The 25,678-nt window shown below is 49.9% G+C and overlaps 7 protein-coding genes across 7 annotated transcripts; 4 read left to right on the top strand and 3 right to left on the bottom strand.

Moving 5' to 3' along the window:
* Positions 1-1,384: 1,384 nt before the first annotated feature.
* Positions 1,385-2,560, bottom strand: POJ06DRAFT_104605 (uncharacterized protein). The gene is made up of 2 exons (XM_056183961.1): positions 2,181-2,560; positions 1,385-2,106 (listed from the first exon to the last, which is right to left on the bottom strand). The coding sequence occupies exons 1-2, from the start codon at positions 2,206-2,208 to the stop codon at positions 1,796-1,798; spliced, it is 339 nt and encodes a 112-aa protein (XP_056043905.1). The 5' UTR covers positions 2,209-2,560; the 3' UTR covers positions 1,385-1,795.
* POJ06DRAFT_104611 (ribosomal protein L17) lies at positions 2,534-3,588 on the top strand. Its single transcript, XM_056183962.1, has 2 exons — positions 2,534-2,663; positions 2,721-3,588. The coding sequence occupies exons 1-2, from the start codon at positions 2,626-2,628 to the stop codon at positions 3,316-3,318; spliced, it is 636 nt and encodes a 211-aa protein (XP_056043904.1). The 5' UTR covers positions 2,534-2,625; the 3' UTR covers positions 3,319-3,588.
* Positions 3,588-5,135, bottom strand: POJ06DRAFT_104643 (uncharacterized protein). Its single transcript, XM_056183963.1, has 3 exons — positions 4,787-5,135; positions 4,628-4,700; positions 3,588-4,567 (listed from the first exon to the last, which is right to left on the bottom strand). The coding sequence occupies exons 1-3, from the start codon at positions 4,871-4,873 to the stop codon at positions 3,858-3,860; spliced, it is 870 nt and encodes a 289-aa protein (XP_056043903.1). The 5' UTR covers positions 4,874-5,135; the 3' UTR covers positions 3,588-3,857.
* Positions 5,136-6,938: 1,803 nt separating this feature from the next.
* On the top strand, positions 6,939-9,166 carry POJ06DRAFT_222605 (UDP-glucose/GDP-mannose dehydrogenase family, NAD binding domain-containing protein). The gene is made up of 3 exons (XM_056185657.1): positions 6,939-7,176; positions 7,386-7,659; positions 7,713-9,166. Exons 1-3 carry the CDS (start codon positions 7,044-7,046, stop codon positions 8,812-8,814), a joined length of 1,509 nt encoding a protein of 502 aa, XP_056043902.1. The 5' UTR covers positions 6,939-7,043; the 3' UTR covers positions 8,815-9,166.
* On the bottom strand, positions 9,167-13,590 carry POJ06DRAFT_252737 (coatomer WD associated region-domain-containing protein). The gene is made up of 5 exons (XM_056187561.1): positions 13,452-13,590; positions 13,063-13,112; positions 12,803-13,011; positions 11,088-12,742; positions 9,167-11,033 (listed from the first exon to the last, which is right to left on the bottom strand). The coding sequence occupies exons 1-5, from the start codon at positions 13,467-13,469 to the stop codon at positions 9,324-9,326; spliced, it is 3,642 nt and encodes a 1,213-aa protein (XP_056043901.1). The 5' UTR covers positions 13,470-13,590; the 3' UTR covers positions 9,167-9,323.
* A 560-nt stretch (positions 13,591-14,150) lies between these two features.
* On the top strand, positions 14,151-19,558 carry POJ06DRAFT_104575 (uncharacterized protein). Its single transcript, XM_056183960.1, has 4 exons — positions 14,151-14,414; positions 14,471-15,004; positions 15,055-17,800; positions 17,851-19,558. The coding sequence occupies exons 1-4, from the start codon at positions 14,233-14,235 to the stop codon at positions 19,468-19,470; spliced, it is 5,082 nt and encodes a 1,693-aa protein (XP_056043900.1). The 5' UTR covers positions 14,151-14,232; the 3' UTR covers positions 19,471-19,558.
* Positions 19,559-20,902: 1,344 nt separating this feature from the next.
* POJ06DRAFT_196972 (HSF-type DNA-binding-domain-containing protein) lies at positions 20,903-22,329 on the top strand (the record flags this gene model as incomplete). Its single annotated transcript, XM_056185053.1, has 3 exons — positions 20,903-20,974; positions 21,049-21,189; positions 21,238-22,329. The coding sequence occupies 3 exons, from the start codon at positions 20,903-20,905 to the stop codon at positions 22,327-22,329; spliced, it is 1,305 nt and encodes a 434-aa protein (XP_056043899.1).
* Between the last annotated feature and the right edge of the window lie 3,349 nt (positions 22,330-25,678).

Genomic DNA, 25,678 nt, shown 5'->3' with positions numbered 1-25,678 from the left:
TCGCATGAACCACCAAGTCATTAATAATCCAATTTCTTTCTGAAAGCAAGAACTCAGCATCGAGGGCTATTACCACCTTCAGTCTTTATGCTGCTAGTTGAGTTACCAATACTAATCCTGTCTAACTTGCATTGGCCAATCATTCAGGACCCAGTGTCCCGCAGCGGCGCAGACTTTGGTCTCGGACCAGAGCTCTGGGTCGCGGTCGCGAGTCGTCAAAAATTAGTCGATTGATTCTTCGATGTTGACACATGCTTGCACAAGTGTTAGGTACCGAGACAGTGCGGCTGCCACATGCGCGAGGTTAGATAGAATACTTTCATGACGTTATCGCGGCTTCTTAGCAGTGGCAAGTCAGCTCACAACACACCACTGCACACCTCACACCACGGCATCACTATCACCAGACGCGCACGTTCGACTTTCTAGCTCACGCGCCAAGTAACAGACATACCAGCTAGTTAACTTGCATGCAATAATTTGTTAGCTTGTTTTGATTTTAGTCACTGTCTTCTGATTTTTTTGCATAGCAATGATCATACCATTTGACTGAGACAGACGCACACCATATTACTGAAGATAAATACCCCCCCTTCATCCTTCTGTAAATTCTATTGCACAGCAGCATCACTTTGCAGTGTATTTCTGGTTCTTCTCATCTCCACTCAACGACAAACAAAATCAATTTTCACCTCTTCCACATCACCTCTTCCACATACACTCTCGATATCTATAGCAACTACAATGCGCTCAACACTTCTTCTCCGCAATATCGCACTTTCATCCCGCCACGCCGTATCGGCGCCGCTAAAATTATCCACGTCAAACGTTCTCTTCCAATTTCGTCGCCCGCTGATTTTTTCTGACCCGGCGCATTCGCAGACGGTCAGATATGCCAAGGTTTTGACTACCTGGGCAGCTCTTGTTGGTGGCTTCATGGGCTGGACGTTTGTGTGGAAAGAGTATGTTTCCATTTAAACATTTGAGCGTGTGTTGTCCATGGCAATCAGACTAACGTGGTTATAGCATTGCAATTAGATATGCAAATCGATATTAAGCACTGTCGAGCATACTTATCCAGGCTACGGATCTTCTGATTGTGGCATGCCGTCAAAGGTGACGGGTTGAAGAATCGATCTCGTTTGTGATTGGGACGTGGGTACTGGGAGTAATTCGGTTTTGGCAATGTATATACATGTGTTTGTTGAATTTTTGTTGTTTTGTTGGTCCAGTAGCATTTTTGCAATTAGATTGGTCTCCCATTTCCATTTTCCAGTAGCCAGACTGCAGAGCTGTCTCTCATTCGACATACGCGTACTGAAATAAGAGTCCAGTAGATAGCTCGCGTGAATGCTAGAAAATAGAATCCGTTTCTAGCGCTGTTGAATTCCTTCATAGATTGAATCGTACGACACGGGCATCTGGGGCCCGCTGAGATAAAAATGGTACGGCCACGTCCGATTTGGTAGTTAGTAGTAGATTAAATTTATTGTGATGTAGGCGTTCTACCTAATGTACTGGGAGCCAGACGTTGTTGCTGCCTCCTCGAGACTCACAATTGTACATTCCAAATTATCAAACGACGACGTAAAATCTACAACGTATCTAGCAATATATACCTATAATACAAATTAATCAAACCCATTTGTTCCGACCGAACGATTGACGATTCCGAATCATGTACATCACTATTTTATCCATATCAACCGACTTCTACGAACCCAAACACCTTTAAACTAAAAATAACCAACAACCCATTATGCAGACCAGCCATGCTTGGTTATGCAAAGACAGTCTACTTTGCAGAAACAGCTGCGCTGACCTTCTCCCAGACCCGCCCGGCCGTCTCGCGGCTCCACTTGCCCGCGTCCGCGTTCAGCACAAAGCTCGCGCCCTTAACCACCTCCTCGTCCCATAAGTCCTTCATTGTCTCAGCTACATTGTTGCGTGTTTCGACTGGGACTGGTTTGGTGATTGTGTAAGTGTGGGGAGTCAGGATCCTGTCTAGCGCGGTGCGGGAGTGCTCGATGGAGGTGTGAGCGCGAATAGCATTGTGTTGCATTTCGTTTGCAAGGAGGTAGATTAGCGTTGAAGACGTCGTGACGCCTATGACATTGTGTTAGCGTACTATTCCTTGTCTTGTTATGCCAAAAATAAACTGTGAGATGGGACGAACTCACCTGCCAGGAAACCGAAGACAAGACTCATTTTGATTCGAGATTTGTGTTTGATATATCTTTAATGCGTGCAGATTTGGTATAAGCTTCTCTGCCGATTTTCACAACTGCGTAAATCTTAATCGAGAAATGAATGCTGATGCCCCAAGTCGACAATGCAAAACTTGTCGATGGCGGTATATCGCTGGTCCCGGCGTCCTCCGCTTTCATTGGCTTTCGGTCAGCGCAACGCAGAACACGGCGACCCGCGCGCCACTCACGCGTGAGTTTTATTCTGGTGCGGAATGGCCCATCCTAACTACATTTGACTAACAGAAAGTTTGCGAGACTCTCTACTGGGACCTATAGCACGAGAAGGTTAGGGTTATATATATATAAAATGTCAGTGTTCAAAACTTGAATTAGAGTAGAGGCATTCACTTCACACACATCTCAACAGCCATAAGCAATGCCATCACAAGGACAAGCACACCGGACGCTCGGCAGGTAAGTGTCTTGCCCACACCACTACTGTTATTCACAAGAATCTAACTCATTAAACAGAGCATCCGGGCCCCGCCGCGCACTCCTGCGACAGCTTGTGACGTCCCTGATCGAGCACGACTCCATAACCACGACCTACGCCCGTGCCAAAGAAACACAGCCGCTCATCGAGAAACTTATCACGCACGCCAAAGACGGCACGACTTCGGGGCGCAAAAGCGTGTACGGGTTCGTATTCAACCCCGCGCTGTCCATGAAAAAGCTGTACGATGATCTTGCGTTGCGGTATAGAGGGCGTACGGGCGGGTATACGAGGCTGCTGCATCTTGAGCCACGGGACCGGGATGCAGCGCCTATGGCTGTCTTGGAATTTGTCGGCGGACCAAAGGATTTGAGGTTATATCTGACTGCGAAGGCCATTGCGCGGGCCGAGGTCTTAGGGAAGACGAAGTTGGATATGGCGACGGCGCTGAACAAGCGCAACATCGAGGAGAAGATGCAGAATGGCAAGGAACTGTTGGGGGAAAAGATCGAGCTTATGAAACGTGTTTATCATTCGGGTAGAAGTAGTCAGGATGCATTGAGGGAAATCTCGGACAATGCGAAGAGGAGGGCAGACGCGGAAGCATTTAGCAAGACAATTGCGAAGCGAAAGTAGTGTAGATATTGTATATAATATTGGATGTAAATACCGGCATATTCATTGTTCGGAACCTATGCATCATTGTTTTGAGTCGCCAGCGGCGTGTGGACACAAGTTGGCGCTAAAGAATTCATTACTTTCCCAACCAGCAATCAGTTAATACCAAAGCTAGACTACTAAATACTTAATACACAAGAAAATATTAAATGATTCAAATCTATGACCAATTTTTCAAATCGAGCGGAACTTGTCGAAATACGTGATTCTATAATGTATGCGCATCGCAAGAAAATTATGCAAAGAATAAAGATCCTGAAGAAAACCCAAGTAACCAAAATGACCATTAGCAGAACACTTTCATGAATCGATGAAAACAAATGAGACCGCGCACCGCGCATCAATGGTTCAAGCCATCAGGGCGGCCATAACGACGGCAACAGCGCCGACAGCGAGCGAGGCAACGAGCTTGGAGCCTGCGTTCGTGGTCGCGGTAATGATCGGAGGAGCAGTCGAAGAGGTGGTGGAGTTAGAAGTGGAGGTAGCTAGAATGAAAGTTAGCAAATGTGCCGACAGGATAATTTGGTTGGAGAGAGTGCGTTGTGAAGGGAAGGGAAGAGGAGAGACATGCCATTAGGAATGGGGTAGTAGGGGGTAGAGATGAAGGTGGAGAAGGTGGACGACGTGGTCGAGGAGCTCGAAGACGTCAAGGAGGAAGTGGTACCTTCAGTTGTCATGGAAGTGACAAAGCTGGAAGCGGTTGAGGAAGAAGAGGCCGTGGAAGGAGCTGAAGTGGTAGCTTCGACGGACGTGGAAGACTCGACGGACGTGGTAGACTCGACCGAAGAAGTAGACGATGTCGACTCGATGGACGAGGTAGAAGTAGTGGTGGTAGGCTCGGCAGAAGAGGTGCTAGATGTCGAAGTGGTCGAGGTTGTGGAAGTAGTCGATGACGTCGACGCGATGGTTGAAGTAGTCGAGGACGTGGTTGAGGTAGACGAAGTCGAGGACGTGGTCGAAGTAGTCGAGGACGAGGTCGAAGTAGTTGAAGTAGAGGTAGAGGTAGAAGACGTAGAAGCGGAAGTGGACGACGCCCTGGTTGACGAAGTCCTGGTAGAAGATGCAACAGACGAGGAGGAAGACACACTGATGCTGGCGCCGAAAGAGCTGCAGGTCGACCTGAACGACGACCAGGCAGTAGACGCGTTGTCATTCGGGCAAGTGCTCTCCAAACAGGACTGCATAGCGCTGGACTCGTTCTCACACACTGTCTCGCGTCAGTCTAATCTTCCGACCACGAAACGGCGCTCGCCAAATAAGTACTTACGGCACTCGACAGAAGCAATGCTGCTGCAGGAAGAAGCCTTCTGGACGGAGCTAACACATGCCAACAGACAAGCCTACCCGGAATATTAGCAATTGTTGATCATTCGAATGAAGCGCGTCATGCACTTCACAGGAAAGCGAATTCAGAGAAGGTACGAACAGGAGGTGTGGCAGTGGTTAAGCCAGTCATGCTGGACAACACCGCGAGGGTGGCGACAAAGGACGAAACAATGGTCTTGGAATGCATTTTGTAATTCGAGGTGTGATGGTGTGATTTACAAGAACACAAGAACGAGGGAATCTATGCACAGTGCGGCCACGTAGAAGTATCGATAGAGGAATGAGAGAAACGAAAGGAAGATTCTATGCGAGCGAGGCGAAACGAGAGTGTGGAGAAAGACAGAGAGCGAGGATGATGTGTACCAAACGAGCGTGGATTGGAGGACGCGAAGAAGCGGAATCGCGAGAGTTTGCGTGAACGAGAGCGGAGTGCGAAAGTTGTTGCTGTTTGCCTGCGATGGAGTGCCTGTGGCTTGCTTTCCGCTTTTGTTTGTGCACCTCAAAATAGCAGCCCATGCCCATTACGCCATGACCGTTGCGGCATAACTGCGCACTGCGCCCTACCAGGTCACTACGGGGTTCGTGCCTTGAGGGCCCCGTACCTGTACATATGATACATGTCCACACCAGCAGTGTGTATTGGACTAGTGCAGGTGAAAGACTCGTCACATAGCGATATTGTAATTCAGCAGTCAATCAACATCTTCCTGAGTGTTATTGTCGACTGCCGCGAACAAGAAGCCCACTCCATATTCGCTCTAGATCGATCATCTGTCTAGCCAAATTGGGCATCTGTGCCTGGCCACATGTGGTTCCGGCTCTGCCACGCGCGTCGAGGGCAAATGGTGCGGCGCATGTGTCATAAGGGGTTTGCACCGGAATGGTGTCAGTCGATAATAGTGCTAAGACCGACGAATTAGCGTGCTAGCCGTGTTGCAAGTCACTGGTCATAGTATAGATCCTTTTAACGCGTAGAATAACGTATTTCTTATTTTAAAACATGTGAGCAGAGTGGGACAGGGTTAGGTTCGGTGACAAAGAGATCAAAATTAATGCCCACAAGCCGCTAGCGTGACTGGATCATGACCAGATTACATATTCAGTACAAAATATGTGAGCTTGTAACAGTAAGTTTCAAGATCGTGCAAACCATGTCTGCTCGCATCTTAAGCGCTAGCGGGTGAGCGAATCTCGTTGGGAAATCCCGTTCCGCTGTGTGGTGCCGTATCTCCCGCCGCCGATCAGATTTTTGTAATCGGACGAAAAGGCCTTTAGTAGCGAATAATTCCCCTTGGAGATGACGCGATATCGTATAGATCTAAAAAAGCTGTCAATTAATTAGCGAAAACATAAAGCCAATATGTAAGACAATGCGGATTGAATTGATACTCAACTTGATCGATTAATTATTCGTAGAAAGCACGACTTTCTTTGTAACCAGACGCATTCATTTGTCGTGTTTAATAATATAAAATAAAGCTGCTGGCAAATGAGATCATCATGTCGGATGGTTCTCGTAATACCACCGCTAAGCTGCTAACTTAGACGTTCTTTGGGTCAGGGGTCGAGGATTAAGGTTATACCCGAGAGTGGCAGCAAACTGACTCGGGCACGCGGCGCTGATGTCCTGACGGAAAAGACCGCGGGTTGATAACTCGATATGTGATATGCTGCTCGCCACAGATAATGAATAGCGGTCATGATGATATTTTATAAATGTGTGCAAAATGGCGTCCTCGGAAGACATGTTGTATGGGATGATTACGTGAGGCTGTGCGGCGCGGATTGGTGCAGCACGACGCAGCACTGCGGCCAACTCTTGCTATCGGCTTTGTTGCTGCACTGGCATCTACTATCTACAACAGGCTGCAGGGATTGCGCATATGCTGTTATATCGATTCTCGCTTGCCCCATCGGACGGAAAGTGCCATTGGAGCCGCATCTGGCAGCAGGCAGCAGGCAGCAGCACCAGCGGCCGCCGGCTCGTCAGGCCCGGGGGATTCGAGTGTCATGCGCCGAACGTGGAGCACAGGTGGCTGCGGCGCGCCGAACATTAACCTGCACAAATGTTGCGCGCCGCGGTTGTTGCGCCTAAACTGGCATTTGTGCTGCCGCATTAGGGTGGTGGCCCAGCCTCGGAAGGCGGACCTGGCATAGGTGCGGCGGTGCGCGACGGTTGCGCCGAGTGCTGCACCGAGTGCGTCCCTGGAAACGCTCGCAAGCGCATGGTCGCCTGGTCGCGTCCCTGCTCGCTCGCTCTTATAACCTTGGTGCTCTTCCTGCTATCCGCCTTTTCCTCCTCTCCAGTCAACCACTCTCAATTCCGCAGCTCATCGTCATCAATCCCTCCTTACGCAATGGCCTCTGTCGAATCTCTCCCTTCTGGCGCTGTCACTCCTGCCAGCGAGCGCCTCTCAAGACCGCTCGACAGCATCGACATCCCTCACAAGCAGGTCAAAAAGATCTGCTGCCTCGGTGCTGGTTATGTCGGTATGTTCACCGTTCTTTTCTTCTTTTTGCTTTGTCTTCAATTTCCCATGTCTGCGTTTCGACCGTCTGAATAATCGTTGTTGTCGATTTGGTCACGCCTTGTCCGGCTTGCAAGCAAATGGTTTTACTCAATTCATTGTCGCCCACCACGACAACCTTTTGCGACGTGTCATTCCGTGGTTTGACAATGTACTAAGAGCTCTTAATAGGTGGCCCTACCTGCGCTGTCATTGCCTACAAGTCTCCTAATGTCATTGTCACAATTGTTGACTTGAACAAGGCACGCATCGACGCATGGAACTCCGATGAGCTGCCCATTTATGAGCCCGGTCTCGAGGAGGTCGTCAAGTCTGTCCGTGGCAAGAACCTTTTCTTCTCTACTGACGTCGACACTGCCATTAAGGAGGCTGACCTTATCTTTGTCTCCGTCAATACTCCTACCAAGAAGTCCGGTGTCGGCAAGGGCTACGCCGCGGACTTGGGGTTAGTGCTCTATGTGCATGGTAGATTAATGACCCAATTGCTAACAGAAGCAGCTATGTTGAGTCTGCGACCCGTCACATTGCTAAGGTCGCTGAATCTGACAAAATTGTTGTTGAAAAGTCGACCGTTCCTTGCCGCACTGCCCAGTCGATGCGCAAGATCCTCGAGTCGAACGGCAAGCCCGGTGCTCGATTCGACATTCTCTCTAACCCCGAGTTCTTGGCTGAGGGCACCGCCATCCGTGACTTGTTCGCCCCGGACCGTGTCTTGATCGGTTCTCTTGACACACCAAATGGCCGTGCTGCCGCCGCTAGCTTGGCTGATGTCTACGCCAATTGGGTCCCACGAAAGCAGGTCATCACCATGAACTTGTGGTCGTCTGAGCTCTCCAAGCTTGCTGCCAACGCTCTCCTTGCTCAGCGTATTTCCTCCATCAATGCGCTTTCCGCCATCTGCGAGGCCACTGGCGCCGACGTCGACGAGGTCTCCTACGCCGTCGGTCTCGACAGTCGTATTGGTCCCAAGTTCTTGAAGGCGTCCGTCGGTTTCGGTGGCTCGTGCTTCCAGAAGGACATCCTTAACCTCGTGTACCTCTCCGAGTCCCTTCATCTTCCTGACGTCGCCGAGTACTGGCGCCAGGTTGTCGAGATGAATGAGTCCCAGAAGCGACGTTTCACCCAGCGCATCATCTCGTCACTCTTCAACACTCTTACGGGCAAGCGTCTCGCTGTGCTTGGCTTTGCATTCAAGAAAGACACCGGCGACACCCGTGAATCGGCTGCCATCACTCTGATCAAGTACTTCCGACAGGAGCAGGCCAAGATTGCTCTTTACGATCCCAAGGTCGAGGAATCCCAGATCTGGTTCGACCTCGCTGAACCTGGTGTCGTCGACGATGTCACCGCTCTTAAGAAGCAAGTGCAGATCACCTCGTCTGCGTACGAGGCTGCCGCCGGCGCCGACGCTATCGTTATTTGCACCGAGTGGGACGAGTTCCGGGACACTCAGCTTGACTACGAGAAGATCTACGCGACCATGAACAAGCCTGCGTTCATCTTTGATGGCAGACTGATCCTTAACCAGAAGAAGCTCGAGAAGATTGGTTTCAAGGTTGAGTGCATTGGCCGAAGTCGGTTGGAGGAGTCGTTTGAGTAAGCCCATGTTGGTTGGCGGTGGCCGATCGGGTCCTGTATGTAAGAACTGGGCGAAGCGGTGATAACATTGATCAAATATAATATCATATATATAGCCTCTGGTTTTTTTTTGTACTGCCGTGTGGTTTTTTTAGTTCGTCTCTTAACTTGTGTGCATGTATGATTTGGCGGATAGACAAACTCAGACCTGGGCAATTATTTTTCTCCTGTTTTTGTTTAGAGTACCTGTTTGTTAGGGAGTAACGTTCGTGTCTATTATTTTTGCTGTTTTAGATATTTGTTCAGTTATAGTCGTAATATATCACCATTATCTTGCATAACAGCAGAAGTCGGTGTTAGTCTGCTTAGTGAATACACGTATTTATTTATATCGAAACTAATTTAACATAAACAAGATAATTACTGCTACAAAAAACTTTAATTGTCAAATATTTTCTTTAAAATCAAACTCGATTCTGGGGGTTATGTCCACCTAATTTGCTATCGTTAGCGACGACACCGTCGGCTCGCTCACGGTAACAACCGCAATCCAGACGCCGGCGCGCCGACAGCTGACACCATCGAGATTGCGCACACTCTGCCTTTGTATTCCGGCACGTACTTGGCCTTTGTAAACGGATCCTGCACGAACGGCTGGCCCGCATAAATTGGCATGTGCGTGCCGGCGCAAATATCAAACTCCGCGTACGGATCATACTCGATCTTGACGGCATCCGACCCAGCCGCGTCCGCTCGCGCCTTGACCTTGCGCGCTTGCTCGGCTTTAGGACCGGACGACACGAGGTCGAGGTACTGCGCGGCAAACCGCGACGCGGACGCGTAGTTCTTGTGCTTGAACGACTGCGTCATGGCGACTTGTAACGCGTTATGTACGTGGACGGGTTGTAGCTTCGCTTTAGTGAAGTACGCCGCCAGTTCGAGGTTGCGCTTCACTTCTGTCTCCGGCAGCGCGCGGCGCTCGAGCTCGATGGACAGTCCAAGGATATATTCTCTGCAAATCTCAATCAATTGGACCGCCTCGCCGGCTTCGGCTTGCGTGGTCACGGCCGACACTAGCACGTCGTAGAGGATACCGCGGAACTTGGCGACTGCGTCGTCTAGATGGTTTGTGCGTACGAGCTTGTACGCTTCTTGCAAGTCCGTCGAGGTCAGATGGGACAGCGTGCGGGGGATCACGGGCAAAATCTTGCTCGGGTTCGTCTCGGACTTTGTTCGGCGGATGTAGGTGGCCACGTTTGGCATGCCCTCGTTCGCGGGCAGGTACGCTTTCGACGCCTGATATACTTCCAGGAAGCGCGGCTTGAGGGGAGCAAAGTCGACGATGCCGACCTGGCGGTTGAGAAGCTGCATCGCGCTTTCGAATGAGCCGGCCGCAACATGATCGGCCGCAACAGGCGAATTGCGCGACCACAAATCGGCCTCTGAAACACCGCTTGCCGCAGCGGACAATTCGGCCGCATCGGCTTCGGCCCCCGCATCGTCGTTAACGTCAAGAAGTTCTTCGTCGATGTCCCAGCCGCCACCGTCCTCTTCAAATGCCTCAGTGTCGTCCTTCGGCGCAAAATCATCATCCGCCAAATCATCCTCCGCAAACGATCCAAACCCATTAGTCTCTGGCGCGGCATGCTTATCCTCCAACGACATAGCCTCGACCTGGCCCAGTAACACTTTCTCAAAGTACGTGGGCTCAAACTGCTTCAGCTGCAAGTTCTTCTCGTACGTGTTGTGCAACACGCTGGGAGCAGTGAGTGGACCTCCGAGAGTCGGAAGGGAGACTTGTTCCTCGGCAATTCCCGAAGACTCGAGAATCTCCTGCGCGAGCTCTTCGAGACCGTTAGCCTTGGCAGTCGCATACGCGAGCGCACTCATATCGGTTTCTCGCAACATCTGGATTCGTGCCTCAACGTCAGACAAGAACAACGACGTCTGGAACTTGGCAGTGTAATTGGCCATCTTATCTGCAACCGCCGCCATTCTCTGCAACTTGCTCATATTACCAGTAATCAAATACAAGAACGAGACTTTTTCCGCATTGCGAAGTTTATGGTAGACTTTCTCGACAATCTCGTGGTTGCCGTGCTCGAGTGCAACTGCGCCAAGTTTGGTCCACAGCTTCGGCCTGTCGAGCTCGCCTGCCATCTCGTCCGCGACGGCAAGGTTACCGCACTCAATCGCGAGATCAAACCGCGTCTGCGGATCTTGCACGAACTGCAGAGCAATCTATTAACCAGTCAGATATAATCGAACAACAGTCAAATTAAAAATAGTACTGACCTCGGGATATCCCTTCTTTTGCAAATACGAGATAATGCTCTGGCCAACCAAATTCGAAGTTTTTATTATCCGCAGCATTTCGTCGTAGTTTTTGCTGATCAGCGCCTTCTTGAATCTGAACTCGGTCGGATCAATAGTCAACTTGAGAACCTTGCCGTTGCGGTCAAGGCAGTACACCACCGGGCCCTTGATATTGGCGAGGTACAGAGTTGACTCGAGCGTACGGATAATGCCGCTGTCGCCGTTCAACAGCGTATACTTAATATGATTCAGGGTCGAGTAGATCAACACTCCCAAGTCATTCCACGTGGCGCTCTTGATTCTAATGGTCTCATGGAGCGAGCATACCGTTTCGAGGTTCTTTGTAGCGATCGTAATAGTGTGCTTGCCGAGAAGCGCAACGTGCATGCCGTCATTGGACCATGCCGCGTACTTGACGCCGCTCGCCGACAACTCCGCGATCGTTTTGTTCTGGTGTATATCATATAAGATGACCGACGACGGCGCAAATAAAAGGAGACATCCCGTTCCACCGTAGTGGATATCGTTGATCGAAGTCGGTGCACGGATAGTCTTGGTGGTCGCGTTCGAGAGGTCCTTGACCTCAATCGATTGTGATGACTTTGTGAAAACCGCGAATCGATTACGCGCAATGAACACAGCCGAGTTTCCGGACCCACGCTTGGTGTCTGTCGGCTCGATCGCACCGGTTGCGTCGCGAGGAAGTCTGATTAATTCATAGGCACCATTGTCGGTCGGTGACGTTACCAGGATCGCTCGTTCGGCAGGATTGTACGACAAACTTCGAGGCGGCGTCCAAGGACTTCCCAGCTTCTTGAGAGACAAAAGTGGCAGACTTTCGCTGTCCTTGCTGAAGTCATATGCACGCACCTGTTTCTCTTTGTTGATATAGAACAAAACATTCTGATATACCGTACTCGCCGGTCTCTCTCGCTCGAGCTTGAACACCATCACTCCACTGTCGTGGCCGGCGGCAAAGAGATTGATTTCAGGATGCGCTGCAATTACCCAGAATCGATCCGACTCGCGCCGGAAGCTCTGAACGCTCGTCCGCTTGTTAAGATCCCATGTGCGGATCGTTTTGTCTTCGCCAACTGAAATGATCAAGTCCTGGTGTGGGTGGAACAGGCAGCAGGTAGCGTTGTTAAAGTGGCCTCTACAGGTATCAACCTCCCACGCCTTCGTCTCGCTCATACGCCAAAGCTTCACCATCCTGTCGTCACTCGAAGAAATAATAAGCGGCATGGTTGGGTGGAACGCGACCCAGTTGACACCCCGGTCGTGGCCCTCGAGCACGTACTTCACAACGGCATCGGTGTTACCAAACATATCTCCCTGATTGGCGTTCACTCGCGAAATCTGATCTTCGAATGTCATGGTTGTTGGCGCGGAGTGCTTCTTGCGGAGACCAGAGATATCCCACACGCGTACAGTTTGGTCGAGCGAGGCGGAGACAATCAGGTCATCCTTGGGATGAAACTGCGCACACATAGTATAGTGATTATGACCAGTCAAACATGCTATCTGTGATCGATTCTGCCAATTCCAGATTCGGATAGTTTGGTCATCGGATGACGAGATAATCCATGGGAGTTCGTGATGGAAGAAGACGGTTCGAACGTAATCCAAGTGACCTGTCCACATTGGTGAGTTGTCAATTCGTCAGGATTATCCCATAATCTTGTAGTACTGACCAGTCAATGTGAACAGGCATCGTCGAGTCTGAAGGGACCAAACTTTGATTTTGTAATCATCTCCTCCAGACACAAACAATGGCTGTGTTTTGTGAAAATCGACGCCTCGGACGGGACCATCATGCTCTTCGAACCGATCGATCAACGTTCCCATTCGATAATCCCAAAGTTGAATAGTCGAAGAATGAAGCGAAACAAGAATCCATGGTCTAATTGATTCGTCAGTGCCGAAAGCCTTGATGGAGAAGGACATAGATTACCGTTTAGGATGGAAGGCAACGCCCTTCGCACGCGACGACTTCGATTCGAACTATCGTATTAATCGCGTTAGTAAATATAGCTTGCAAAATAGCGATATAAGTGACGTGTTGGTGAGCTTGTATTGAAATCACAGGCAACGGAGGGATAACTCCAATCCAGATCATGACACGATAACTACTACCATTCCATCTAGTCCTGCAGTTACCACCACGCCGAGTCATCTTGTCAGTTTACCCGTCAAATCAGATTGGCAGCCACGATAATTCATATCACCCAGCCAAATCAACGAGGACTGGTCGGGATAAACGCGATCTATCTGCACCTCCAATATCTATCAAGCGTCCTGGACTGTCCTCAAGCGCCAAGTGTCATACCAGAGCGAACTCACCTTCGTTAGCATCTGCATTGTGCCGACGCAGAGCTCAATTGGAATGTCCTCGGCAGAAATAAATGGTCGACGCGTGGACGGCGGTGCGATTGCTTACCGGGGTGATAATTTTTGGCAAGTGCTGCTCCAGTTGCTGCCGTGCTCGGTGGCAGTAGAAAGGGGATACGAGCGGCGTCCAGCAATGGCCTGCAGCGACGCAGCGCACAACCAAAACCCTGACGGTTAAGCCCTCAACATTGGAGCACAATTAAACATGGACGACGCTTCAACGTGAAGTATGCAGTAGCATTATCAGTCGACGATATTCGCCATAAGTTTAGAATTTAATCCTGAAGTACATTAGTCCACAATTGTAAATGTCGTGAGTAGTTTCTGTACCAACATCGATGCTGAACGACATTGCAGTGGTTGACTGTGCAGTCTCGTCGTCGAATGCAACTCTGCATAATAATATCAATCTGTAGACCACCTGAGATTTAAACCATCCCTCGGGAATCAATTGCAAAATTAATTGCACTGTTTGATATTTACTTCGTATCCTGTCAATTGGAGTGCAATCGGTTGTCGATAATTACCGCTAATCACGTGATTCGTTCCCGCGTTTTTCGGTCCTCCTCTGAGATGCGCACCTTACCCGGCCCTCAATCTTTCCTCCCAATGAGCGCATACAAAATTTTCAGTTTGTTCTACTATTGTGCTGTCCGAGATACAGATCGAATCCCGCAATCGCCAATATTGCCCAGAATCAAGTAGGACGGTCGTCCGAAAAGAGACAGGCACAATGAATATTTCAAAGCCTGTCGGCTCCGAGATTACGGAAGTTGAGTTCGGCTACTTTACAGCTCGCGATATTAGGAACCTTTCGGTCAAGCAGATTACCCACCCTCAGGTGTTTGACAGTCTTGGTCATCCTATTTCCGGAGGCTTATACGATTTAGCATTAGGAGCTTATGACAAGACACCGTATGCTTACATCTATTTATTATTATATTCAGAGCTGGACTAACAGGATGTAACAGATGCGCTACCTGTAGATTGGATTCTAGATTCTGCCCTGGCCATATCGGCCACATCGAACTTCCTATTCCGGTGTATAACCCACTGTTCTTCAGTCAAATGTATATTTTGATCAGAAGCGCTTGTTTGTACTGTTACTCCTTTCGACTCAACCATCTCGAGAGTCACCGGCATGAATGCAAGCTCCGTCTCCTCCAGTACAATCTCATCACTGAGTGCGAGTTACTCGACGACATCCGTGCAGACAGTGCGCTTGATGACGACGACGCAGAGATTGCCGAGGCGCTCGAGGACAGCAAGCTAAGCTCGGCTAACGGGTCATCGCCTAGCAAGAAGAAAGACACCGAGAAGCAGCGCCATCTGAACGAGAAGGAGCTGATTCGACGACGAGAGAAGTTTGTGAGCGAAGCCGTCGCTAGGGCTAAGGAGACGGGCCATGTTCATAGGAGTGCTGCAGTCCTTGAGGAGCGAAGAAGATTAATCCACGAGTTTATGAAGCTCCTGCTTTCGAGGCCAAAATGTGACAACTGTGGACTGTAAGTACACCGAATGCATCCGAGCTTAATACATACTGACGTGCCATCAGATTTTCTCCTGGGTTCCGAAAAGATGGTGTCTCGAAGATTTTCGAGATGGCTCTCCGAGACAAGCAAGTTCAGAATAACAAGCTCAAGGGCGGCTACAGACAGGATGCATTCTTTGACCGTGCTGATCGACGATCACGGCACGATATGGAGGTTGATGAGCTTAAGGAGATGGAGGATAACAAGAGTGTTGAATACGAGGACATGGACGATGTGGACGACATTCCGCGACAGGCTAAATTGTCAGGAAGGTATGTCCTATCCACTGAGATCCGAAACCACCTCCGAAGGCTGTTCCGAAAAGAGAAGACAATTGTTCAGCTCATGTTCCAGTCCAAGTCAACTGCTGAGTCTGTTACGGCCGACATGTTCTTCATTCAGTATCTCGCTGTTCCCCCAACCAAGTTCCGTCCCCCATCCAAGGTTGGCGGTGAGACTCATGAAGCTGTTCAGAACGAGCTGTTGTCGCGTGTTCTTCAGTCAGCGTTGCGTATCCGTGATTTGAACGAGCGAATGAACGAACTCAAGCACGATAAGGTCTCCGATAGCAGCGTCGAGGCTCGACAAATTCTAAGTCAGTTGATGAACAGCTTTGTAACCATCCAGAATGACGTCAATTCCTTTATCGATAGTTCCAAGTCTGCGCCTGCGATGGGAGCAGCTAGGATACCGCCTCCCGGAATCAAGCAGCTGCTCGAGAAGAAAGAGGGTCTCTTCCGAAAGCATATGATGGGCAAGCGTGTCAATTACGCTGCCAGGTCAGTCATTTCACCGGATCCCAACATCGAGACCACCGAAATTGGTATTCCCCCAGTTTTCGCTGTGAAGCTGACGTATCCGGAGCCAGTTACTCCATATAACTTTCAGGATATGCGAAAGGCTGTTATCAATGGACCTGCGGTTTGGCCGGGTGCTACACATATTGAGAAGGAGGATGGCACTCTTATTGCACTTCACACCATGACGACGGAGCAAAGAACTGCCCTAGCCAACCAGCTTCTTACTCCGTCATTTGGCTCGACTGTCACAAACAAGAAGGTGTATCGTCATATTCGCAATCACGACGTTGTCATCATGAACAGACAGCCGACGCTTCACAAGGCATCTATGATGGGACACAAAGTTAAGGTTCTGCAGGGAGAGAAAACATTGCGACTACATTATGCCAACACGAACGCATACAATGCCGATTTCGACGGTGATGAAATGAATATGCATTTCCCACAGAACGAAAATGCCCGTGCTGAGGCCATGATGCTCGCCAACACTGATTCTCAGTATCTTGTCCCGACTTCTGGAAAACCTCTTCGTGGTTTGGTGCAGGATCACGTTGTCACGGGTGTGTGGATGACAAACAAGGATATCATGTTTACTCGGGAGGAGTACCACCAGCTGGTGTACGGAACCATTCGACCTGAAGATGGCCACACAACGACTAATAGAATCTTGACCGTCCCACCCGCTATTATCAAGCCTATTCCCATGTGGACTGGCAAGCAAGTCATATCAACAGTGCTTCTCAACATCAAGCCGCTTGATCGCCCTGGACTGAACTTGATCTCAAAGAACAAGATTGACAACAAGTACTGGGGCGAAGGTTCCCAAGAAGGCACCGTCCTCTTCATGAACGGCGAGCTACTCTGCGGTATCCTGGATAAGTCGCAGTTTGGGGCGTCTGAGTTTGGTCTCGTGCACTCAGTGCATGAGATTTACGGTCCCCATGTTGCTGGCAAACTTCTCAGTATTCTCGGACGATTGTTCACAAAGTACGTCCAGTTCCGAGGTTTCACCTGCGGTATGGACGATTTGCGATTAACGCAGGATGGTAACGAATGGCGTAACGATATTCTGACGGACGCGAAGAATACTGGTACGAAGGCTGCTCTTGAAGTCGTCAACCTACCCGAAAACGTCAACGAGAATGATCCGGAGTTACGACGGCGATTAGAGGAAGTCCTGCGCGACAACGGCAAGCTTGCGATCATGGATGCTGTCGTGCAGAAGCATGTTAACGCAGTCACGTCCGAGGTTGTTGCAAAATGTATTCCCGACGGTACGCTCAAGGCGTTCCCGAAGAACTCGTTCATGTCGATGGTTTTGTCTGGTGCGAAGGGTTCGAACGTCAATTTATCGCAGATCATGTGCATGCTGGGTCAGCAGGCGCTTGAGGGACGACGAGTTCCGGTGATGATCAGCGGCAAGTCATTACCGTCATTCAAGGCGTTTGATACATCAGCAAAATCTGGCGGTTACATTTCTAGCCGTTTCTTTTCTGGAGTCAAGCCTCAGGAGTTTTATTTCCATTGTATGGCGGGTCGTGAGGGTTTGATTGACACGGCTGTGAAGACGAGTCGATCTGGATATCTTCAGCGATGTCTGATCAAGCAGTTGGAAGGAGTTCAAACACAGTACGATAACACCGTCCGAGATAGCGATGGATCGCTTGTCCAGTTCTTGTACGGCGGCGACGCAATCGAGGTTATTCAGGAGAGCCACTTAATGAATTTCGATTTCTGCGCGCAAAACTTCCATTCGTTGCTCCAGAAGTACCCTGCCCATGAGGTTGCCGGAATGGTTGATGAAACCTCGGCGTCGTCGTATTCAAAGAAGGTGCGCAAGAACGCCACGAAGGAAGCTGCGCTACCGCATTACAAGAAATCCTACAAGTACGATCCGACGATTTCGAAATATTCGCCAAGCACGTATCTGGGCAGTGTTTCGGAGGTCTTCCAGCAGAAGCTTGATGAGGCGAGTATTGCGGAATAGGATGCAGAGAGTAATATATTGACTTGTGGTAGTACACGGGGGCGCGGAAAGACACGATTTTCGGCAAGCACTCTGAGAGCGGAATCACAGAGAAGATGTTCAAGGCGTTGATGCAGCTCAAATATATGCACTCGCTCGTGCAACCCGGTGAAGCGGTCGGTATTCTCGCGAGCCAGTCGATCGGCGAGCCGTCGACACAGATGACGCTGAATACCTTCCATTTCGCTGGTCACGGTGCGGCGAACGTCACGCTTGGAATTCCGCGAATGCGCGAGATTGTCATGACCGCTAGCCTGAATATTAAGACGCCACAGATGAGGTTGCCAGTGTTGGACGACGTGTCTGATGATCAGGCAGATGATTTCTGCAAGAGTGTCGCGAAAGTTGTGATGTCGGAGTTGATTGACGAGGTTGTAGTCACTGAACGCACGGGAGTTACTCCAGATGGCGAAGCTATCGCGCGAGCGTACACAGTTCGCGTGAAGTTCTACCCGCGTGACGAATACGAACATGAGCACGATATTACGCAGGACACGCTCGAACATGCGGTCACGGTCAAGTTACTGTCCAAGTTGACATCGACTATCTCGAAGGAACTTAAGCGACAGAAGAAAGTATTGTCATCTGCTTCCGATGCGGCGCCTCAGATCGGAAAAGCTGCCAAGCAGAAGCCGGATGAGGTCTTGAACGAGAAAATCGGCGAGGGTAAAAAGAAGAAAGATGACGAGTCTGATGATGAGGAAGAGGATGACGATGGCGATGCTACTGCTGAGAAGCGGAAATCTCGTACCAAGGAGGCGTCGTCGTACGAGGAGCCCGATGACGAGGACAACGAAGTCATTAAAAGCTTGTCCAAGAGCGATGATGATGGGGATGAGGACGAGGAGGAGGAGATGGACGTTGACAAGAACGTCGACGATGAGGAGGATGACGCCGAAGACGACGCTGGGTTGACTGGTCTTCGCCGCCCATTGTCCAAGCGTGCGAAGGAACGCCAGCAGGAAGTTGTCGGCATGTATCCCAACATCACGAAGTTTGACTTTGACGATGCGCAGGGTGAATGGTGCCAATTTGAGATGCAGTATCCGTCCGACAACCACAAGTTGCTCGTGATCAACATCATCGAGTCTGTCTGCCGAGCTGTCGTTGTCCGAGAAATTCCACGCATCGGCAGATGTCTCCGTGCCGCGCCGGTCAAAGGCTCTAACAAGCGGTACCTCGTCACTGAGGGGGTCAATTTCCAGGCCATGTGGGACCAGGAAGACTTCATTGGGGTCAACGGCATCACTTCCAACAACATCGCCGCCGTCCTCGAGACGTATGGAGTCGAAGCCGCGCGAAATACGATCGCAAACGAAATCGCTAACGTGTTCGAACCTTACGGTATCAAAGTCAACGCTCGGCATCTCGAGCTTATCGCCGACATGATGACTCGAGATGGCGGGTACCTGCCGTTCAACCGTCATGGCGTCGAAGCCAGCGCCTCGCCGTTCTTGAAAATGAGTTTCGAGACAACCTTCAATTTCCTGAAACAGGCAGTGCTGAATGGAGATATGGACGATTTGGATAGTCCTAGCGCGCGTCTTGTGGTGGGCAAATTGTCGACGGTGGGGACGGGATCATTTGATGTTCTTACAAAGTTGAATTGGTGATCGCATTCGTTTCAGTTGGATAGAAATGTGTCGCTGTTTGTATGTTATAGTTTTGGAGTAAATTGTGCATTTGTGGTATTGAAAAAGTTGTGCTTTTTATTGTATGCCTGATGTAATTATATTTTTATTAGAAGAACAATGGAGAGTGACTCTACACCAGTATGTTACGCGAGCGATCAACTGGACAACATGTCGGACGAATTGACGGCTCTGTTAACGTGTAAGCCCATTTGGACGGCTAAAAAACATTGCTCGCCTGAGCAGCTTCTCAGAAGCGAATGGACGCGCCGGCGGAATATCCGCCGGTGAACTTTGCAGGGTTCAAAATTATCAGATCCGACGGAAGACAGTAGAGGGGAGGTGCGAGCTTGGCGGGGCTGAATGGGTATATTCAAACTAGAAACCATGTCCGCACATTCGCCGAGGCCGCTGACGCATTGCGCCCGATGTCGGGCAAAGTGAGCCGAGAAAGTTGCATAGCATTCTGTAGCGAACTCAATCCTCCGCAGTCTTGTAAATGTAGATTACAGAGTGTAGTAAATTAACTAGCAGCACAATCACCTGGCCAGTAAATATTATCTGGTCTGTCAATGCCGTTTCAGCCGCAATATCAAAGAAAATATCGCAATTAAAGAGTAGCGGACGACAGCTTACGTCATGGTCCGCCGGTGTCGTACTCGGCCTCGGGTCGGTTTCAGTCAGGGTCAGGGGAGGACGCGGCTCGTGCGGCGCAGGATCGATGAAGGGTCTAGACCAGAGGGTGTGTCAACCGAGAAGTTTTATCAGATGATCGCGATTCCGGAGACTACACGTGTGGCGGCGCCCACTACTACTGTTTATTATACAATCCACTCCACCTAGCACTCTACGCTCACCGTCTAGATCCGCCGCCTTACGAAGACCCAAGGTACGTCCTCCGCCGGTCGCCGCGGTCGTACTTGCTGCAAGCCGTCCGCGCTCCGACTTCGCTCTTCTATACTCCACTCCCATACCCGCCGTCGCTAGGACCTGGCTCCTCCCCCTTCCCCTTCCAGTTCGATCCCGATGCCCTAGTTTTCCTCCCGGCCTGCTCGTCCTGTCCTCCGCTAGATTTCACCTCCTCGCTTCCTGGTCCTCCTCGTCCTCCTTACTTTTGTCGTCGACGCCACGATCACACTCAACACGTGTGCGCTCGTGATCTGAAAACTTTCACTAGTCAATGTCAGAATCCTACCAGCTCCCGGCCTCCTCGGCCGGGGGGGCCTCCTCTTCCTCAGCCAGTTCTTCCAGCGACTTTGTATGTTCTCCATCTATTTCTGCCGTCTTGAATCCAACTGAGTTCAGCGACGGGTGATTGATCAAGTCTAACATTTCTTTTAGGTCAAAAAGCTTTTCAAGTATGCACGCGATTCACAGGTCCAGGTTCACGCGCCACTAACCATTGTTCACCAGGATGCTCGAGGATCCGTCCTACCGGGACATAGTTCGCTGGAGTGACGCGGGCGACAGCTTTGTGGTCGTCGAGGTGAGTTACATGTTGCGGGGCCCACCTGCCCGGTGCCATCTGCTTACAGAATCCGCCCCACTAACGCGGTTTAGACCAATGAATTCACAAAGAGTATCCTACCACGCCACTTCAAGCACAGTAATTTTGCGAGCTTTGTTCGACAGCTTAACAAGTACGATTTCCATAAAGTTCGCAGCACTGATGAGGGCGGCGCGTGCCCTTACGGAGAGAGCGTAAGTGCACTTGTAGTTCGCTTTCGTCGTCGGCGCTAACAGGTTCAGGCCTGGGAATTCAAGCATCCAGATTTTCAACTGCACAATAAGACGCAGCTGGACAATATCAAACGAAAGGCGCCCGCTCCGCGGCGGACACAGCAGGTTGAAGAAGGCAGTTCGGAGCAGCTTAGCAAGCTCGAGAGCGAAATCGAGTATCTCAAGTCCACACAGGCGTTGCTAACAAAGCATATCGAAACGTTGACTACAAACTACGAGAATACGTTGAACAGCATGATTACGATGCAGCGGTCGAACGAGGCTCGCGACGAGCTGATGCGAAGCATGCTGACGCACCTGCAGTCTGTCAACGCGCAAGCAAGCACACCACAGAGCCGGTACGCTGGTACACCGGATATGGATTTCAACCACCCATCTGCTGGTATGATGGGCCGGCCCGAGGATTTCTCGAGTATGAGGATGCCACGACAGGAACCGAATTTGGACTACCTGAATGAGCTAGCCAAGCGCGTGCAAGTCGTCTGCTCGTCGACATCATCTCAGCTATACATGCAGCAGCAACAGTTCCTGAAAGACGACCGACCCCGAAAACTGGCAGAGCATATCCGGCAGCCACACTCAGATGCGACGAGCGCGTCTGGAAATGAAAACCTGGCTGATCACGATACGGTAATGGAGATCGACAAGAACACAGGTCTAGATTACAGCCGATCATCCAAATCGCCCTCTGCGCCGACATATACCCAGAACTGGGCCGTCCCACCCAAAGTATTGTTAGTCGAGGACGACGCCACAAGTCGCCGAGTGAGTGGTAAATTCCTGCAGATCTTTGGATGCGAGGCAGACGTTGCCATCGATGGACTGGCGGCCGTCAACAAAATGAATATGTCAAAGTATGACATTGTGCTAATGGACATCGTCATGCCTAATCTCGACGGCGTCAGCGCGGCCTCATTGATCCGGCAGTTTGACCCTCTTACTCCAATAATTGCCATGACCGGCAATGTTTCTGGTAACGACGTGATCACGTATTACTCCCATGGCATGAACGACGTCCTTGCCAAGCCGTTTACGAAGGAAAATTTGCTCGAGATTCTAGAAAAGCATCTCATCCATTTGAAAGAGATCAACGAGATTTAGCTCACGCTTTCACTGTTTAAGACAAGCGCTTGTCGGCTTGCTTCTCGCTCCTGGCATGAATCGCCAGCACGACGATAGTCGGCAAAATAGAGCTTCATCGAGTTAGATCGTGCACGGCATAAAACCAGACTCGTGGAACGCGCAGAGCAGCGATAGCGATGGGCATCCAGCGTCGATGTCCCACTTGCCGATACGTCAATATTAGTCCTGGATAATCTTGTGAGTTATTACATCCTGTAATCGTCACCGAGACATGCATTTCCATGCCAACCAACTGCTCTTGCGGTGCGTATGTTTGTTCAGGTTTAGGAATTTGGGATTCAGCTTTTATTGTTTGTATGAATATTTCACGCATGGAATGTGTGCGGGTGTGTAGACGCATGTTTGATATTAATCGTTTGTGTAGCTTACGGCTTGAAAAAAGTTCACTGGTGTTCGTTTAAGTTGGATTTGGTGTATAATATAAATTTGCTGGCCACTTTTTTGCTAGGTCATGTATAGTAGATCGCTGATATGAAGATAACAATGTTGCATTTAATATGATCATAATCAGTAAGGCTCAGAATACATCCAGTCGCTATCTAAACTGTGATACCTGTTTAGAAGTTAACAATGGAATGACATGGCTGCGGCTTCCTCTGCCAGACGCATTTCCGTGACTCTATAGCAACAGTTTTTATATGGTAGATGAAAGAGATAGATGAACAGAGAGTCCGCACGACGACAGCTCGCTCACTTAGTTAGTGGCACCTTGGCTAGGAAGGAGAGATTATGATCAGGCCCGCGAAAGTAGGAAGCTAGTCCTGCGTGCATTGGCGGACGTTGCACCAATTCGTCTGTCACTTTCTGCAGTATGATGCACGGGCGCTGGCTAAGAGCATCGTCGAAGTTATAAGAAGCCTAAAACAGCTACTACACAACCGATATCCATCAAGAGCTACGAGTCTCCGAAGAAGAACCGGTCACCACAGGACTAGGCATTGAAGCGCGAGTATTACAGAAATTGCAACCCCAAAAGAAGAATGTCTGACATTGATGACTACTTCCAAAGTGGGGTTGTCATGGTGAATGAGTCTGTAACTAGTCAAAAAGGACTGGCTATGTGGCTTAGGATCAAGAGCATCTGGGCAGGCGCGCTGGATGATGTCTGGAAATAGCCGATCTTCGCGAATACCGAGCTGTCGCAAATCAACAAATTCTTCATGGTTACCGTGTGAATCCTTGAGTAGATTTAGTTGACATAAGTGAACATGAGTCGCGCATAAGCCTGCCCACCTAAAAGACCCAATCTGTTGCGATCAGAGTCTATGGACCGCAAGTTACTGTCGGACATCCTGATCCCGACTGTACAAGGTGACGGGCTGCAAACAGTTCCAGCAATAGTCATGCTCTATTGTCCGACCTAAGGTAGCTACGTTGAATCATGCATGTGCTTACGTCCTGAGGGGTGGTCATATCAAACTATTTTAAATTCAAACAATACATGCAATAATCCCGATGTCATATGTATTCCACTCCGTAAAAAAGATTAAAGAAACGACCAGCAAATAAGTAATTGATTAGCCTGCCCACCAAACCTATTTATACTAAACTAAACTCCAAGCAATTTCTCACGTCATCGCATATATAACGCCGTAACTGGAAAGAGGATGGTACAATAAACGTCGAATAAAGTAAACCAGGGGGTACATGAGAAAGGCCGAGAATTCTATGACGAGCAACCAGCATGAAAGCCGACAAATCCAGTCAAACAAGTGTGCCCGACAATTAAAAATATTTTCATCCAGATATGGTCTTGTTCGTGAGTTTGTATGTAACGCTTGCTAGCGATACCAGTGGCCATGCAACTCAGTAACCGCAGCTGCTTAGTCTCGGACGAGACCGCGCAAAGAAGCTGCCCAGGTTACTCTTCAGCATCGTCGAACGTTTTGGCTCGGTACGTAGATAACATCTTTTGCAATATCATCTTCTTGTTAAGTTCAAAGTATGACGGTTCCAAGAAAGCAAGATACGAAAAGCTTGCGTCGCAATGGCCGACAACATGCATCTCCTTCGCCGATCGATCTTCAGAAAGGCGAACGCACACGCGAACAGTGTCAGGTTCGGGGTTCCACTTGTACAACTCCACAACAGACGGGACCTTACCAATCCCAGAGAACATTAACACAAAATCATCGCGATCGGCCGTGTCGAGCGTCACCGTAGTCCTTACGGTATTCCACGAATCATAGCCAGCAATATCCGCGTCAGATATTCTAGGCTCAGCTTCAGACTGAAGGTCATAGCTCGGCATTTTCGAAAGCTCTAGAACTTCGCGAACGTCAGATGGACTGTCAGCCACAGCAGCCTCCCATTGTAAACGAGACTCCCGCTCCATGTCTTGCCAGCTTTGATCCACACCGAATCCATTCGAAAGGGTGCGGACAAATTGATTCCAATCGTCCTTAATCTTCTCCAATCCAGATAACTCGGCCATCGATGATGGATAACCTCGTACAGCAACAGAGCTCTTTACTGGAATATTTCGGATAGCGAACTCACCAACCGGCATCTCAAGCGCGACGTCAATCGTGCCTTTCATATCAATATAGGCCTCTCCAGAGAAGAACATCTGCTGCACAATCTTCTTGAACACGTCCTGGTCCGTGATCTCCATCGGCACATCTGCCATTTCCGCTACAACTTGAATATACCCTTCCGGTGTGTAAAAACTCTGAGCAGGAATCCACTCCGAGATCACTAGAACACCGAATTTGTCGCCTTGATAGTACATGTCGGACGATCCACAAAGCTTGTTGATCGAGACTGAGAAGTCGAGCTCCTTAGGTAACTCAATCACGGCGTTTACAAGCGCGGAAATACGCGGCAACGCCGGTGCATCGCCTGGGACTCGAGGTGGGAGCGTGATCTTGACACGAGACAAACCAAACGACTTGACCATCTTGTCGGTGCCGTCCTCACCCTTGCGACCAGGCACAGGAACCGGGATTGAGACTATCTCGAGAAGGTCAGCAACCCAGGGTGGGAAGTTTGGAATATCCTGCGATGGTTTGCCGCGCACGTAAACAGTGATAGTCTCGCCGGCGAGGTACTGCTGAAGATATCGGTCCATTGATGACGATCCAGACTCATCCTTCGGGCATGGTTGGGTGAACGGGCGCGGAATGTTAGCAACTTCCGACGTGACCTTCAAATGGACAAGGTCCCTTGGACGGACCAGAAGCGAATCAGAATGGGCGACAGCAAGACTGACGATTTGGCTCGGCTCACATGCTACAGCCTCTATGATCCAGTCGAGAGCAGGAAGGTTGACATGAACCGGGTAGGGATTACGGGCAGATGCGCCGAC

The sequence above is a fragment of the Lipomyces tetrasporus genome (genome assembly GCF_029532465.1).
Source record: "Lipomyces tetrasporus strain NRRL Y-64009 chromosome Unknown POJ06scaffold_5, whole genome shotgun sequence".
In the NCBI taxonomy this organism is placed as follows: domain Eukaryota; kingdom Fungi; phylum Ascomycota; class Lipomycetes; order Lipomycetales; family Lipomycetaceae; genus Lipomyces; species Lipomyces tetrasporus.
Note: the sequence above shows the minus strand (reverse complement) of the source record. Positions and strands in the feature narration are given on the sequence as shown.

Coding starts and splice junctions, on each gene's coding strand:
- POJ06DRAFT_104605 (XM_056183961.1), bottom strand. CDS start 2,208: ATGAGTCTTGTCTTCGGTTTCCTGGCAG. Junction 2,107..2,180: donor TGTCTTCGGTTTCCTGGCAG/GTGAGTTCGTCC, acceptor ACAATGTCATAG/GCGTCACGACGTCTTCAACG.
- POJ06DRAFT_104611 (XM_056183962.1), top strand. CDS start 2,626: ATGCCATCACAAGGACAAGCACACCGGACGCTCGGCAG. Junction 2,664..2,720: donor GCACACCGGACGCTCGGCAG/GTAAGTGTCTTG, acceptor CTCATTAAACAG/AGCATCCGGGCCCCGCCGCG.
- POJ06DRAFT_104643 (XM_056183963.1), bottom strand. CDS start 4,873: ATGCATTCCAAGACCATTGTTTCGTCCTTTGTCGCCACCCTCGCGGTG. Junction 4,701..4,786: donor TAACCACTGCCACACCTCCT/GTTCGTACCTTC, acceptor TATTCCGGGTAG/GCTTGTCTGTTGGCATGTGT. Junction 4,568..4,627: donor CATTGCTTCTGTCGAGTGCC/GTAAGTACTTAT, acceptor GACGCGAGACAG/TGTGTGAGAACGAGTCCAGC.
- POJ06DRAFT_222605 (XM_056185657.1), top strand. CDS start 7,044: ATGGCCTCTGTCGAATCTCTCCCTTCTGGCGCTGTCACTCCTGCCAGC. Junction 7,177..7,385: donor CCTCGGTGCTGGTTATGTCG/GTATGTTCACCG, acceptor AGCTCTTAATAG/GTGGCCCTACCTGCGCTGTC. Junction 7,660..7,712: donor GGCTACGCCGCGGACTTGGG/GTTAGTGCTCTA, acceptor TAACAGAAGCAG/CTATGTTGAGTCTGCGACCC.
- POJ06DRAFT_252737 (XM_056187561.1), bottom strand. Junction 13,012..13,062: donor GTTGCCTTCCATCCTAAACG/GTAATCTATGTC, acceptor CGAATCAATTAG/ACCATGGATTCTTGTTTCGC. Junction 12,743..12,802: donor ATGCCTGTTCACATTGACTG/GTCAGTACTACA, acceptor CAATGTGGACAG/GTCACTTGGATTACGTTCGA.
- POJ06DRAFT_104575 (XM_056183960.1), top strand. CDS start 14,233: ATGAATATTTCAAAGCCTGTCGGCTCCGAGATTACGGAAGTTGAGTTC. Junction 14,415..14,470: donor GGAGCTTATGACAAGACACC/GTATGCTTACAT, acceptor AGGATGTAACAG/ATGCGCTACCTGTAGATTGG. Junction 17,801..17,850: donor TCCAGCAGAAGCTTGATGAG/GCGAGTATTGCG, acceptor GACTTGTGGTAG/TACACGGGGGCGCGGAAAGA.